Source organism: Capra hircus, chromosome 8 (genome assembly GCF_001704415.2).
Source record: "Capra hircus breed San Clemente chromosome 8, ASM170441v1, whole genome shotgun sequence".
NCBI classification, from domain to species: domain Eukaryota; kingdom Metazoa; phylum Chordata; class Mammalia; order Artiodactyla; family Bovidae; genus Capra; species Capra hircus.
In genome coordinates this window covers 9534541-9549348 of record NC_030815.1, presented here as the reverse complement: position 1 = coordinate 9549348, position 14808 = coordinate 9534541, and the positions used below count along the sequence as shown (strand labels likewise).

At 37.1% G+C, this 14808-nt stretch overlaps 1 protein-coding gene across 9 annotated transcripts in view; it reads left to right on the top strand.

The window, feature by feature from the left end:
* HMBOX1 (homeobox containing 1) overlaps window positions 1-14808 on the top strand; it is a 198498-nt gene that overhangs the window by 121997 nt on the left and 61693 nt on the right. For all 9 annotated transcript variants that reach the window (XM_013965853.2, XM_005683539.2, XM_013965852.2 and 6 more), the window contains exon 5: window positions 8854-8964. In XM_013965853.2, coding sequence (XP_013821307.1) covers window positions 8854-8964 — 111 coding nt within the window. The remainder of the gene's footprint in view (window positions 1-8853; window positions 8965-14808) is intronic.

The window sequence follows — 14808 nt, the reverse complement described above, 5'->3', positions numbered from 1 at the left end:
GTTTCTTTAGTAATTTTTTCAGTTTATTTATTGTACTTTTCAACTCCAGAATTTCTTTGATTCTTGCTTGTAATCCCTGCCTCTTTATTGATATTCTGTTCAATGATGCATTTTTCTCATACTTTCATTTAGTTCTGCAGTTTTTCTTTAGTTTTTAAAATTACCTGATTGAAATCTTTGTCTGGTAAGTCTAACATCTGGGTTTCTTCAAAGGCATTTCTTAGTGACTGCTTCTTTTACTATGTATATCATACTTGATTGTTTCCTTGCATGATTCATAAGCTTTTTTTTTTTTTTCCAAACTGGCAGTTTAATGTGGAAATTCTTGAAATCAGATTCCTCCCTACCCCTTGATTTATAATTGCTGTTTGTTTTGGTTGCTCTTTGTTTAGGGACTTTCCTGATCTAATCCTGTAAATTCAGTATTCTTTATCTTTGTGGTATGTGGTTTCTGAAGTCTCTTCCTTGTTAGCTTAGCAATCAGCTAATTATTGGATAGAGATTTCTTTAAATGCTTACAAGCGATAAATTTCCCAGCTTTGCTGAGGGACTCTGTATATATATTGAATCATTCCTTTAATGCTCAGGCAGACAGTTTATAATTCTACCTTACCCTTCACTTTCTGTTTGTACGATGTCTCAAAGTCAGCCAGAGGTAAGAGCTTCATAGTTCTTTCCTGTGATGCATATTGTGCTGGTCATGCACATAGACCTAGACATGTGTACAGCCCTGTACATGTACCTGGCCTTGTAGATTCCTAGAAATATGTCAGAGTTTTTCCAAAGGCCCTCATAGACATCTTAAGAATTTCTCAGCTTTTTAAATATGTTGTTCCGTTCTTTGTCTGCCCCAACTGTTAGCATCATCACTTCAGGCACCTGCAATGTTAAATGATTACCACTGATTGTTTTCTGCAAACCGCTTCCCTTCCTTCTCCCCTCCCAGGGAAAAGGCTATTCACACTGAGTGAGGTCTGGGTAAGTTCAAATGAGAATAAGCTTTGCAAATGGGAGTTGCCCGGAAGTTGCCAAACAGAGGAAATAATGACAGTTCTCTTCTAATGGTGTTTTGGGGAACTCCAAACATGTTTTTCCCTCTCCAGTGGCTAGTAGAGCACTCTTGCTATTCACTGTGAATGCAATGCTGGTATGATGGGAATGAGTGTAGGTCAAATTAAAATCTCGTATAGCTAGCCTTACTAAAATTTAGCTTTACTTTTGAATACTTGTACACCTTTGGTTAATTTCCAGATTTCTGAAAAAGTTGATTTTGACAACTTCAGCCAGTACTGTTATGGCAGAGCAGCTTTTGGTCTCATTGCATTTTGGGGGGACTGACTGTTGAGAAGGCCTTACTCTGCTACCCTCTGACATTACAGCCATTTAACATTTTAAAGGAAAGTGTAACACTCTCCCCTAAAATTCCCTTGTAGTGTTTTCCTTAAAGTATAAACATAAAAGGCAAACATACAAGCATACAAGAACTGGGGATGCAGTAAACCTATACTGGTAAAAACTGGTGAAGAAATCTTACCAAAAGTTTAAAATATAAAATTTAAGCATTAACTGGAAAGAGGACAAGGGAAGTCTTTTAGACAGCATGAAAATAATCTATACCTTGATTTGAGTGATGGTCACTTGTGTGTATACATATGTCAGAACTCATTGAACTCTTCACTGTATGTAAAATATGCCTCAGTTTAAAAGGGGACAACAGAGAATGAGATGATTGAATAATATCACTGACTCAGTGGACATGAGTTTGAGCAAATTATGGGAGATAGTGGAGGACAAGGAAGCCTGGGGTGCTATAGTTCATGGAGTCACAAAGAATCAGACGTGACTTAGCAACTGAACAACAAAAGCAAAAATACAGAGCTTAGGAATGGAAATGGTGGGAAACTGTGTGATAAACCCTGATTTCATTTAAATATACAACTGTGAGTAAACAGCTATGGCAGTTTATATAGGAGATGGATATACAGTCTGGAGAGGGAAATAAGGAAAGTATGTTATAATGTATGTATATTAGTTATCTGTTGCTACTGAAAAGATTACATTGACTGTAGCAACTTGAAAGAACCTACTTTTTTATTCTCTCTCTCAGGCTTTATAGATCAAGATGCCAGAAGCAGCTTAGGTCATTCTGGTTCAAGGTGTCTCAGGAGGCTACAGTAATCAGTAGCTTAGCTAATGCTAGGGGAATGACTACTAAGAGGGCTCACTTGCATAGCTGTTAGTGAAACACTTCAATTCTTGGCCACATGGATTTCTTCGTAGGGCTGAAAGCGTGGCAGCTAGATTTTCTCAGAACCGACTATTAAGAGAGAACAAAACAGTAACTTTTCATGACTTAGCCTTATAAGTCACCATATTCTGTTGGTTGCACACACCAACCCTGAAGCAGTGTTGGAGGGGATTACATAAAGGTAGGAACTCTGAGAGAATCATTAGGAGTCATCTTGGAGCCTGGCTATCACAGTCAGCTAATTTCCTTAGTTTTTTTAGCCCGGAGCCATTAGATATTGCCCACGAGTTAGAAAACAGTGCTTCCAGCCTCCTGATGTTTTTATATGATCCTTTTTGGTTTGTTTGTTTTATTGCACTCTTAGGAACCCCATTTCCCTCAGAGAAGCATTTGCTAAATTTGAGCAGATCTTTCTCTCAGGGTTCCCTCACGGCTCAGACAGTAAAGAATCTGCCTGTAATGCAGGAGACCTAGGTTTGATCCCTGGGTCAGGAAGTTCCCCTGAAGAAGGAAATGGCAACCCACTCCAGTATTCTTGCCTGGAGAATTCCCATGGACAGAGGAGCCTGGTGAACTACAGTCCATAGAATTGCAAAGAGTCAGACATGACTGAGCAACTAACACTTCTCTCTAGCGTATTTAAATTTTTTTTCTTGTGTTAAACTAATTTGATGTTTTTACATTTTTAAATTCAGAATATAGTAGTATCTCATTTTAGTAATTATTTCTGCCTATTTGGTGTCCACGTATGCTTGGAGTGATTTTGTAATGAGTGTAGTTATTTCTAAGTGGTAAAAATCTGGCTAAATTTCTTTATTAACTATCCTCCTAAGTTTTTATTCTCCTCTGAATCACTTATAATTCTTTTTATAATGAGCATGTGTTAATATTTACAAATAAGACTTAAAAAATAAATTTTATAATATTTAGTAATGGTGATGATGTAGGGGAAAATGTTCATCCATGTTGGTTAAAATATAAAATTGGGTACAGTCTTCAGGGGACAGTTTGGTAGTATCTATCACAAAGTTAAATGCCACTCATATGCTACAAATCAAATTCCATTCCTGTAAATTGGCCCTAAAATATTTATTTACATACACAAAGACAGGCATAGAGTGTTCATTGTATCATTTATAATCATAAAATGTTAGCAGCAGTTGAAATGTCTGATAATAGGTCAGTGTTTAAGTGGATTATGGTGTATTTCTGCTGTAAAATATCATGTAGCTTACAATGATGAAGATTCATAGTGTGCTACATGAGAAAATTCTAAGATGTGAGAAACATTGTTACTTACTATGTATGGAATAACTCCAAATGTGTGTTTAAGAAAAAATAAACCTAGATGCATATATGTAAAAGTGATAGTCACTCAGTCATGTATGATTCTTTACAACCCATGGACTGCCCGCCAGGCTCCTCTGTCCTTGTCCTCTAGGCAAGAATACTGGAGTGGGTCGCCATTAGGGATCAAACCGTGACTCCTGTAGTACAGGCAGATTCTTTCCTGTCTGAACCACCAGGGGAGCCCACATATGTACATGTTTGTGTATTAAATGCGAAGGAAAGAGATTGAAAAGATTCAAACCAAATAAACAAGGATACCTTTAAGGAATGAGAGCAGGGTTAAAGATAGAGGAAGGACTTTTTTTCTCTTTGTGACTTATTTTTATGGGGAATGGATGCATGTGTTCTAACTTAAAAATTTTGAGACATCTCTCTCACTGTGGAAGGTGAATTGCAGAAATTACTATAGCTCTGAAGTAGAAAATTGCATGAAGCACATTCTACTTTTTCTAATTAAAAAGGATCTGATCCTGAAGGTTTTTCATTTTATGGATCTTAGATGAATTGTTCTTTTCATCAAAGTTATTTCCATTATCTAGGCAAAAGAGGCTGAGATTCCAAACTGCAGGAATGAGGACTGGAAAAACAAAGAGAGTTTTTGGAAGAGAAAGGGTTGGATTTAGTAAGCATGTGAGAGTTTGGAGAATGAGTGGAATGGAAAATAAAACTGAGATGGAGGACACAGGAAGAAGAGCAGATTTAAAGGCGGAGGCTAATGAATCAAGTTTACTGTGTTGAAGGCCTGTGGTAAAGTCTCATGATGCTATCTAGCAGATGGTTTAAAAGGAATAGTCTGGTGTTCCAGTGACGACTGAAGTGACTTAGCAGCAGCAGCAGCTAGAAGTCACTGGTATTTAAATACTTTAAACCATGATTTTTGGTAGTTGAGATGACCAAAGGAAGAGAGAGTGTAAAGTGAGAGAAGATGCTTAAACATGGAATCCTGGGGCACTAACATGAAAGGAGATAACATGGCAGTCCCTGAAGTTGGCTAAAAAGTTGCGTTAGGGTTTGTATCCAGCATGCCAAGCATGAAGATGATGTGAGTGTCACATGCCACAGGACGTTGGAGGAAGAAGAAACATTGAAATTTGTAGTACTGGGGACTTGGACAAGAATGGGTTGTGGTGGAGAGCCCTCTAGTGGAAGGGAGCATGGTATTTGAGGAACTGGAAGGAGCCTGATAGAGCTGAAGCTCAGAAAGGAAAATGAATGAGATGGGCAGGGAGGCTTTTTCATCCTTTGAACACAATGTGATCACTTCCTTATTGGAAAGAAATTAATCAGGGGTTAGTTTTAGTCTCTCAGTGTATGTAGGTTATATGTAAATTTCTGTTTTCATCTGCCCTGTGCAAGGTAGAAAAGAGCTTTTGAGGAGGTAAAACTTTCAGAGAATGACCTTGTTTTCAGCAGTGGAAACAGTAGTAAAGGGAATTAGGAGAATTTTCTCCCAGTATAGAGAGGCCGCAGGGCCTTTTGACACTGGCTCAGTTGAAGTTCAAAAGACATGGAACAGCCCCAGAAGTTGCTAACTAAGAAATACCATTGTAGAATGTATTATTGTAGATGCTCTAGTTTTATAGTGCCTTTTCTGGAAAAAGCTACCTGATTTATTACTTTGTTTTCTTATAAAAACTGAGATTAAGTTTACAAGAAGTTCCTTGTTTATTTCTTCCCCTCACAAAAGACTGGACAGGAGGCTATTCTTTATTAACTTCTCTCTCTGTTTTATTAAATTAATTATTACAAATAGAGAAAATTGCAAAACAACATATATTAATAGTTAACATTGCTTACCCCAGAGTGGAATTGGCCAGGGAACGGTGAAATTAACTTCGTTTTGCACTTATGTTTTGTTTAACTTAATTATAGTGTTTATAAAGCAACCAGTAAAGTATGTTGTGTTTAAAGGGAAAGGATAAAAATAAAATTAATAAATATTTGTGGACAGAATAAGAAAACAGTATAGAGATGCACAATGGAGGGAGAGTCCACCGCTTTATATTCATATAGTGTATCTTTGCCTATATATGAGCTTTTGTTACTATATAAAACAACATAGATTATATAAAAATACATGTATTCATTAAACTGTGTACTTTTCAATATATCATAGACATCTTTCCGTATTGATACATACTTCATTTTTTTTAGCACTACATAGAATTTTTGAAACTTTTTTGGGTGGGAAAAGCACTTTTTATTGAAATACAATGTAAAGAAAAAAGTACCCTGTTTAGTGACTTTTACAAAGTGAAGACACACATGCAACCACCATCCAGATTAAGTTCAAGAACAGTGCTGGTGACTACATAGGCCTTTCTCATCCTGCCTTCAGTCATTAACCTCCCTCCTAATCAGTTAAGCACTATTCTGATCATCATACATACAGATAAACTGGGTCTGGTTTTGAACTTTATGTGAATTGAATCATGCAGTATTGTGCATGACTTTATGAGTATGTCTGACTATTTTTGGCCAACATTTCTGTGAGATTTCTCCATGTGATTGCATACAGCAGTAGCTTACCCTTTTTCTACTTGGTATAGTAGTCTATAAAGAATCCGCCTGCCACTGCAGGAGATGTGGGTTCAGTTCCTGGGTCAGGAAAATCCTCTGGAGAAGGAAATGGTAGGCCACTCCAGTGCTCTTGCCTGGGAAATCCCACGGACAGAGAAGCCTAGCGGGCTACAGTCCATGGGATCACAAAGAGTTGGACACGACTGAGTGACTAAACAACAGCAGCAAGTAACAGGCTATAGTAGTGTATAGCAGAACACACAGATACCACAGTTTGTGCATTTTCCTGTTATTGGGTATTAACTAGGGACTATGATAGAAAATTCTCAAAAAAGCCTTCCTATATGTACTTTTGAACACATTGTTTTGGGTATGTACACATTTCTGTGAGAATGAATTGCTGGATCATATATGTTCAGCTTTAGTAGATTCTAGTAAATTTAGTAAATCTAATAGATCTTTTTAGTAGATCTAGTAAATCTACTGATTTGGTAGATAAACTCAGTTCTTTCCCAAAGGGGCCCTGATATGTTACCCTTCCATCAGCTATATGAAAGTGTCCTATACGCTATTCCCTGCCAACGCTTGGAGTTTATGGCTTTTTGTTTGGCTGGTTTTGGTTTTCTGTTTTGTCTTTGGCTGTTACAGAGCATTAGTTTAAAATTCTGCCCAGGATTTTATTATATGCTGCTAAGTCGCTTCAGTCATGTCCGACTCTGTGCGATCCCGTAGACGGCAGCCCACCAGGCTCCCCTGTCCCTGGGATTCTCCAGGCAAGAACACTGGAGTGGGTTGCCATTTCCTTCTTCAGTTCATGAAAGTGAAAAGTGAAAGTGAAGTCCCTCAGTCGTGTCTGACTCTTAGCGACCTCATAGACTACAGCCTGCCAGGCTCCTCCATCCATGGGATTTTCTAGGCAAGAGTGCTGGAGTGGGCTGCCATTGCCTTCTCCGTTTATTATATGAATATACCGTAATTCAGTGTCCATTTGTGGGCTCTTGCCCCGTTCCCTTGCTACAGCACAGCCAGAGCTTGAACAGCTCTAATGTCTAGTCGGGGCTGTGGTTTGTTCTGTGTGTGATCTGTTTGAGGAAGATGTACTACTGTAGGTACCAGCACCAGTATATTCTTTGATTTTTTTCTTAACAGATTTTCCTCATATTCTCTCTGTTTTTGAGTAGTATGATGCCAGTGTAAGAATCCATGTAAAATAGTTTCATTTTGTTGACATGAAAATTAGTTTTGATTTCATGGTGGTAAATGGTTGTTCTCTTCATCTTGTTAAAAAGTCACGTTAAAAAAAAAAATAGTGTAATTCCTGAAACCAGACTTTCAGTGAAAGCACTGGTGAACACAGTGAATTTAATTATACTGAATAATTTGCATTCTCGTAGAACAATCATACAGTGATAGCTACCAGCACCTGCATGCCATAGATCTTCAACCCATTGGAAAACTGCTGTGAGAATGATCTGAGAACATAATCCCTTTGTTTTTGGAAAATTCTGAATTTCATCCTTTGAAAATGAAAGGTGTTTCCAATCAGAGAACCATGCTTCAGCCCAATCTTAGCAAAACTCCCCTCCCCCATTTACTCTAATTTTCTTTTAATGTGGAGTTTTACAAGTACAGAACTCTACTCTAGGGACTTCCTTCTAATGAGTTCGGTGTGATCACTAGACCTCCTGCTGCTTCTCATGTTGGGCGTGGGATTACTTCATGATAACCACTCTTCCTATTGTGCAGTATGACTTTAAACAGGTGTTTTCACAGGTGGTATTCAGTACTATCCAGTTACCATAAGTAATTCCTTGTGAGAGTTTAGATACTGTTGTTAACCCTCTATGGTCGCTGAATGGTCTTTTGGAAAGTGCCTTATGGGCATGTAAGACTGTTTGATATTTCCTATTATTCTTCACTTTTGTCAGTTGTATGTTGAATTATTCATTTTTGGAATAGCTATAATGACCAGAAGGAGCATGTTTTTCTCATCCTAGTAAGTTTTAGACATGCCTTTTTACTTTCACGTGGAGGTGTTTCACATTTATTATTAATTGCTGTCAAGAACTTTTTAGTGATAGCTGAAAACTACTGCTTTATATTCTGTTCAGTGTTCTGGATAAGTCTGTTAAAGGAACATCTTTACCTCTTGGGATTTTTTAAGAGGTGCTGTTGTACATAGCTGTAAATCTTCCAGCTGTTAGTTACTGTACTAACAAGCCTGAAAATAAATCAACAAGCGAGCTAGCCTAAATGAGTTAACATAATCCAGAAACCTTATTGAGGAGAGTATTTTCAATCACCTCTCTTTTCTCAGCCCCTAAATATTTTTATCAGTATCAATGATGTGTTGTCTTGGTTTTTTTCCTTCTAAATATCTGGTAAAAGTTCTAATGTCTAAATCAAGATTGGGGTGGAGGTGGTGACAGTGGTTGAAGGAGCACAGATTGAATCAACTTCTGACTTTATCTCATATTTGGGACCTGGTTTAGAAATGAATTTAGAAAGCATTTTGAACTCTTGGTAAATAAAATGCTTTGACCTCTAATAGATCATTTCTGAATCTATCCTTGCAGTCAGCTTTTACTAAGAAGCCCAATATTAAAAGCCTTGCTCAAGTTGCAGCTTCCTTGTAGAGTAGGAGAGTAAAGTACCCAGTAACCTAGGGCCAGCAGACCCCTCGTAACTTCCCTGTCATTGCAGCACCCACAGCAGCTGTTTCTCTTTCTCCACAGGTATCAGCCAGAGCCGGATCTCTCACTGGTTATTGCAGCAGGGGTCAGACCTGAGTGAACAGAAGAAAAGAGCATTTTACCGATGGTATCAGCTTGAAAAGACAAACCCTGGTAAAAAAAACTTTTCCTTTTTTTAATTGCCTTTGAAACAGGACAAGTATAATTAATTATTTTATTGAATCCGTGTGCTGAATTGTCTTCCCAAAGGTAGTTTCATACGCTGCTGTTGCTCCTTTATGCCAGAGAACTCTCTTTAACTGTAAGACCTAAGCCCTGATTATTATACCAGTTTTCAGTTTAGTGTTCAGCATTATCTAGTCATCTTCACTGCTTCCTCCAAGGTGCCCCGCTGTTTCCAGGTTATATGACATTTCTAACCGTAATTGGAAAGAATGGTCATGATTGTCAGTGGTCTGTTTTTTTTCCCCCGTCAACTAAAGGTACATATAATATTTCATACATAGTTTTATGTGTGTTTGTAAATCTTGTTTTAGTTAGTAATATAAATTTAATATTTTTATTTTGTTCACAGTATACCATATCCAATGGTTTCTGCTAATAATTTTCTGTTTCTAATTGTGGATAATGAATGTGTCTTTGGACTTTGGAGGGAGCTGCCCTGTTGACTTTGGGGCTTCGAATAGAATGAAATCTTAAGGGAAAAGATCACAGAAACCTTTGTGTCAGAAGTTACCAGAATATGCAAGCCCTGTTGCAGGATGCTTTTAACAGGTGGTATATAAAGTAAAATCTGACATTTCTAACAGACTGTTTCAGTCTATACATCACAAAGACTGGTCACAGTGAGGCCAGTCTCAAGCTTAACCTTGTGACCGAGCTTCTTCTGTAACACTATAGCATTAAAGCCTTTGCTTACAGACTAAATTATCAATCCAAATATTGTGTACTGAAGACTCTTAGCTAATAATAGCATTGGCTCTGAGGTGGAAGTAGTGTTATGGAGACATGTTTGTGTGTGTGTGTCTGTGGTAAAGTTTGTTTTTCCAAGATCACTGTTCATTTGAAAGGCTTGGGCAGACAAAAGAGAACAGCATACTCTCCCCAATGAATTTTTTTAAACTAACCAGCCCCCCGTTTTCTATACTGAAATGTTACAGACGTACAAAAAAGTTGAAAACTAGCACACTTAACACCTGTTTACCCTCCTCTTAGATACAGTGATTGTTCACAATTTGCTGTGTTTGTGTTAAACCTATAAAATAAATAAAAGAAAAATGTATGGTTATATACACACTTTCTCTCTCTTTAGCATTAAAGGAAAAAAAGAAAAAGTGAAAGTGAAGTCGCTCAGTCGTGTCCAACTCTTTGCGACCCCATGGATTGTAGCCTACCAGCTCCTCTGTCCATAGGGTCTTTAGCATTTGTCTGCTTAAAAAAGGATAATAATACTTAACCACAGCCCCTACTATCACATCTAAGAAAATTAATTATAATTCCTTAATATCAGCTAATATCCAGTCCATATTCACATTTCTTTAGTTGTTGAAAGAATGTTTTTTGTAGCTTTTTTGACATTAATTTTTAATTGGCGTGTAGTTGACTTACAATATTGTGTTAAGTTTCAAGTGTATAGCAAAGTAATTCAATTATATATATGTTTCAGATTATTTTCCATTACAGGTTATTATAAGATACCGACTGTAGTTCCCTGTGCTGTACAGTAAAACCTTATTGCTTATATATTTTATGTATAGTAGCTTGTATGTGTTAATCCATACCCTTGATTTATTAGCTTTTTTTAAAATTAAATGTTATTTAGGCTGACAAATTGAAATTCGTTCTGTCTCTTTAGACTCTTAAATCTAGTCACTTAAAATTTTTCTTTCATGGCATAAATTTTTTAAACCATTTAGTCTTACAAAGCATCCTACATTCTGGGCTTTTCTTTTCCCTCTTAGTGTGAACTGACTTGTTTTTCTGTAGCATGTGTATTTCACCTAAACTGAAAGTTAGGATTGGAAGCTTGGTTAGATTCAGCTTAAATTTGTTTGACAAGAGTAATTCATAGATTTGTTTAAGGAGGACATTTACTGATGGCCTTAATTAACTTTGAAGCACATGAGGATAAAATGAATATGTGATAAACTAGGTATAGTAAAATATTAGGGGGTATAGGTACAGATATTCACTATAAACTTCTTTCAACATTGCTGTCTATTTGAAAATTTTCACAATAAAACATTAGGGCAAATGCTTTGTAGGTAATTTTATCTCATGTTACCACATGTCAAGAGGCATGTAAAAGTCAGTTTGTACCACTACTCATTTGCTAAGTTTGATTATTTGTTAAATTGGTGGCCACTGGATCCTGTTTTTGCAAGTTGTAAATAATCTCTCGGGCATTATTTTGACACTGGATAAATAGCTTTTTCTGTAACAACCATTTTGCCAGTGGTCTTAGCATCCATTGATGATGCTCACCTGAATCAGTTATTCTGATGGAGGAGTGTAAAATGGTAATGATGTAATCTAGCACTCCTCCACTATATATTAGCTGGCAGTTTTTCTGTAAAGAGGAACTTTCATCTTTAGATATTTTTCTAACGATATCTAGATATGCAGGCAAACCTCTCAAAATAATGACTTTGTTATTGCTGCCATTAGTTACACATTCTAAAACAGCACAGTTTAGAAAAAGATATAATGCAAATGATGTATGTAATTTTAAATTGTCTAATAGCCACATTTGAGAAATAAGAAATTGCTAGAATTAATTTTGATAATATATTTATGTTTGTGTTATCATTTCAACATCTAATCAACACTTGAAAAGGTTACTGAGATCTCTCTCCCCCCTTCTGTACTTCCTCTTTCTTTCTTTCCTTTTTCCCTCTCTTTCTCTCTTTCTCTTTATTTTTCTTTGAAATCCAGTGTGTATTTTACACTTGAAGCACCTGCCATACTTCACGTGCTCAGTAGTCAGATGTGGCTAGTGGCTACCATATAGGACAGTGCAAACTAAAGATTCATGTTGAGGCCACACTTCAATCTGAGCTCTAAACAGTCTTCCCAAAGAGCTGACTTCTTCCATGATCCGCAGCAAATCAGAAGGAGAGGAACAAAAACATGGCGCTTGATCTGTTGAATACAGCAGCTTACACTATGATAGCAAGGGTTAGGCAAGGTGAAAAAGGAACCGTGTCCAGGGGTTTCGTAAAACTGGTCATATGCTAGCAGTTGGCTACCAGGCGGAATATCAGAGGGATTGTTCATGTTCCAGAATATATATAGCAGAGCAGTGAAGAATTTGGAGGACAAACACTCGTCAACTGTGTCAGGCAATCATCCTCCGTAAGAGAAGGGATTTTTGTCTCTTTGGTTTGGCACTTAGATCAGTGTTTGACATATAATCTAATCATGGCTGATAAAGGTAAATTCCCACACTGGATTTCAGGGCTGGGCTTTAGTCTCAGACAGGAACGTGGATACCAGGAAAAGGAATTCCCTAGAAACAGGGAAGCAGGCTGTCATGTCAGCATTGTTGTAGCTGATCAAGACAGCACTGTCAATTGTGGAATTCTACTATTGGAACTCGGTTTCAACAGGAAAAATGGGAAAGGGCTAAGAGCACTCATCCAAATCTAGATTAGCAGGTGTTTTTTTAAGGATATAGAGTTTCCCTTTAAGAATGCTGCTGCTGCTGCTGCTGCTAAGTCGCTTCAGTCGTGTCTGACTCTTCGCGACCCCATGGACTGCAGCCTACCAGGCTGCCCTGTCCCTGGGATTCTCCAGGCAAGAACACTGGAGTGGGTTGCCATTGCCTTCTCCACCCTTTAAGAGTAAGTTCCTCTACTTATATGCATTTGCTGTTCAGTGAAGTTACGTTACCCACTGTCCCCTTTTTAAAGGCTTCCTGGTTTTCATTTGAGAATCAGATCCATTCTAGTGGCTTCCGCAGTGGCTCGGAGACCTGAGTTCGATTCCTTGGTTGAAAAGATCCCCTGGAGAAGGAAATGGCAACCCACTCCTGTATTCTTGCCTGGAAAATCCCATGGACAGAGGAGCCTGGCGAGCTACAGTCCATGGGGTTGCAAAGAGTCGGACACGACTAAGCGACTAACACAAAGATCCATTCTAGTTCTGAGTTCTAACTTTCTAGTCTTTTCTGTAGGATGTAATTTAAAGTTAGCTGAAGAGAAGAGGGTAAGTTAGTGATTATCAGTTGGTCATTTTCATTACATCAACAGTAATTAGATATTACCAGTTGGAATTTAATTTTTTAAAGGTTTTTGTACTCTCACCTTGATTAAAATAACTTAATATGGTACAGAATTTTTTCTAGATAAATTCACTTTTATTGACCTTAAAATAACCTTTGGTTTTAGCTAAAGAATTATATTCTTGTTTCTTAGACACTTTGGAACTATTAGCCAAAATTACATTAGCATCTAAGAATAGCTTATCCTCTGTTTAGTCAGTAGTTGCCTATAATACATCAGAATCTTCTTTGCAAGTCATTGCAGAGGTGATTAGAATCCAACTAAATGTATCTCAGTCGAGAAGTGGTTAAATAAATGATGATATGTTTGTATAATGGAATACTGTGGAGGCTATGTAGCTATTTTTTAAACGTGACTTTACAGGAATTGAATTTATGTGTGGTAATATCAAATTTGTAAGTGAGTAATGTAGGCAACTAATGATATAGTATATTTCTATTTATATAGGGAGATACATACACATAAGTATGTAGTTCCATAAACATGGAACTTCTCTGGGAAGGTATATTAGGAATTGATAAGAAAGGCTCTGTGGAGGGGAACTGAAAGAAGAGGAGGCCAGGAATGGCAGGGAGGTTAGTTATGTAACTTTTTTGTGTCTTTCTAAATTTTGTACCATGTACTTGTGTTGTATATTCCAAAAACATATTGAGAAGAGAGGGAGGGAGAGAGGCAAAAAAAAAAGAAAATTATCTGTCTGTTTATAGCTTTCAAGATATAAAAAACTGAAGAACCCAGGTTAATATAGTTCATACCTATTTTGAGAGGCAGTTAGTTAGAAAATACAATGTCAGTGATTTTTCTTGATCATTTATTTCATATTTTTTCTCTGTCCAGGACAGATAGCTTATCAGAAGAAATGTAAATGGTATTATCCCTTTGTATATATTCTGAGAAAAAATGAAAAATTAAGGAAAATCACACAGTGAAAAAGTACCCCTTTTCCCCCCTCTAAATTTAAGCATTTAGAAAAACAACCGAAAAAAAAATATTTGTACATTCTGTGCCTTTATTCCTGGGCTCAGAGCATTTCTCTCTGTATACCTTATTGAAGTTCTTTCTTTTTAATCTCTTCACTCTGGATCCATTTGAATAGTTCTTTTTTTAAAAAATTTTTGTAAGTCTCTGTTTTAGTGGACTCAGCAAGAAAAATAATAGAGTGGATATTTATTTTTTACTGATAATCCTGCAGATATAGTGTAGTTCTCTGATAAACAGACCAATCATCAGAATTCCCAGCAGAACCCAACCCCTGCCAAGACATATGAATAAAATAGGCTGATGGAAGCTGATCAAATACATTTTATCTTGTTTCTTACGAAAACATTTACAAGAAAATGCTTATTTTTAAAGCAGTGAGTATGAAATTTAGCATGGTTGACATCAAAAGCCCCTTTATTTAATTGAATTAAGCTCAGCAGTCCTTTTGCTTGTCTAATTTAAACATTAGTACAGCAGACAGGGCTTGATGAGTTCTTCTTGGCTCATGGCTGTGATTCTGCATATTTCTAAATTAAACAGTTAAATAAAGTTTGCCAAGAGTTTTATGCAGCAAGCACATGAAGTAAATTTGGAGATCAGAGGTAACGCCTCCTCCCTTTGCTGTTGCAGAGTTTCAGAGCCTCAGGGAGATCATGTGTGTGACAGTGGGGAAGATGAAGAATTACTTACAGAGAAGCTAATATCTGTGAATGGAGTAGTGATAATGTGCTTG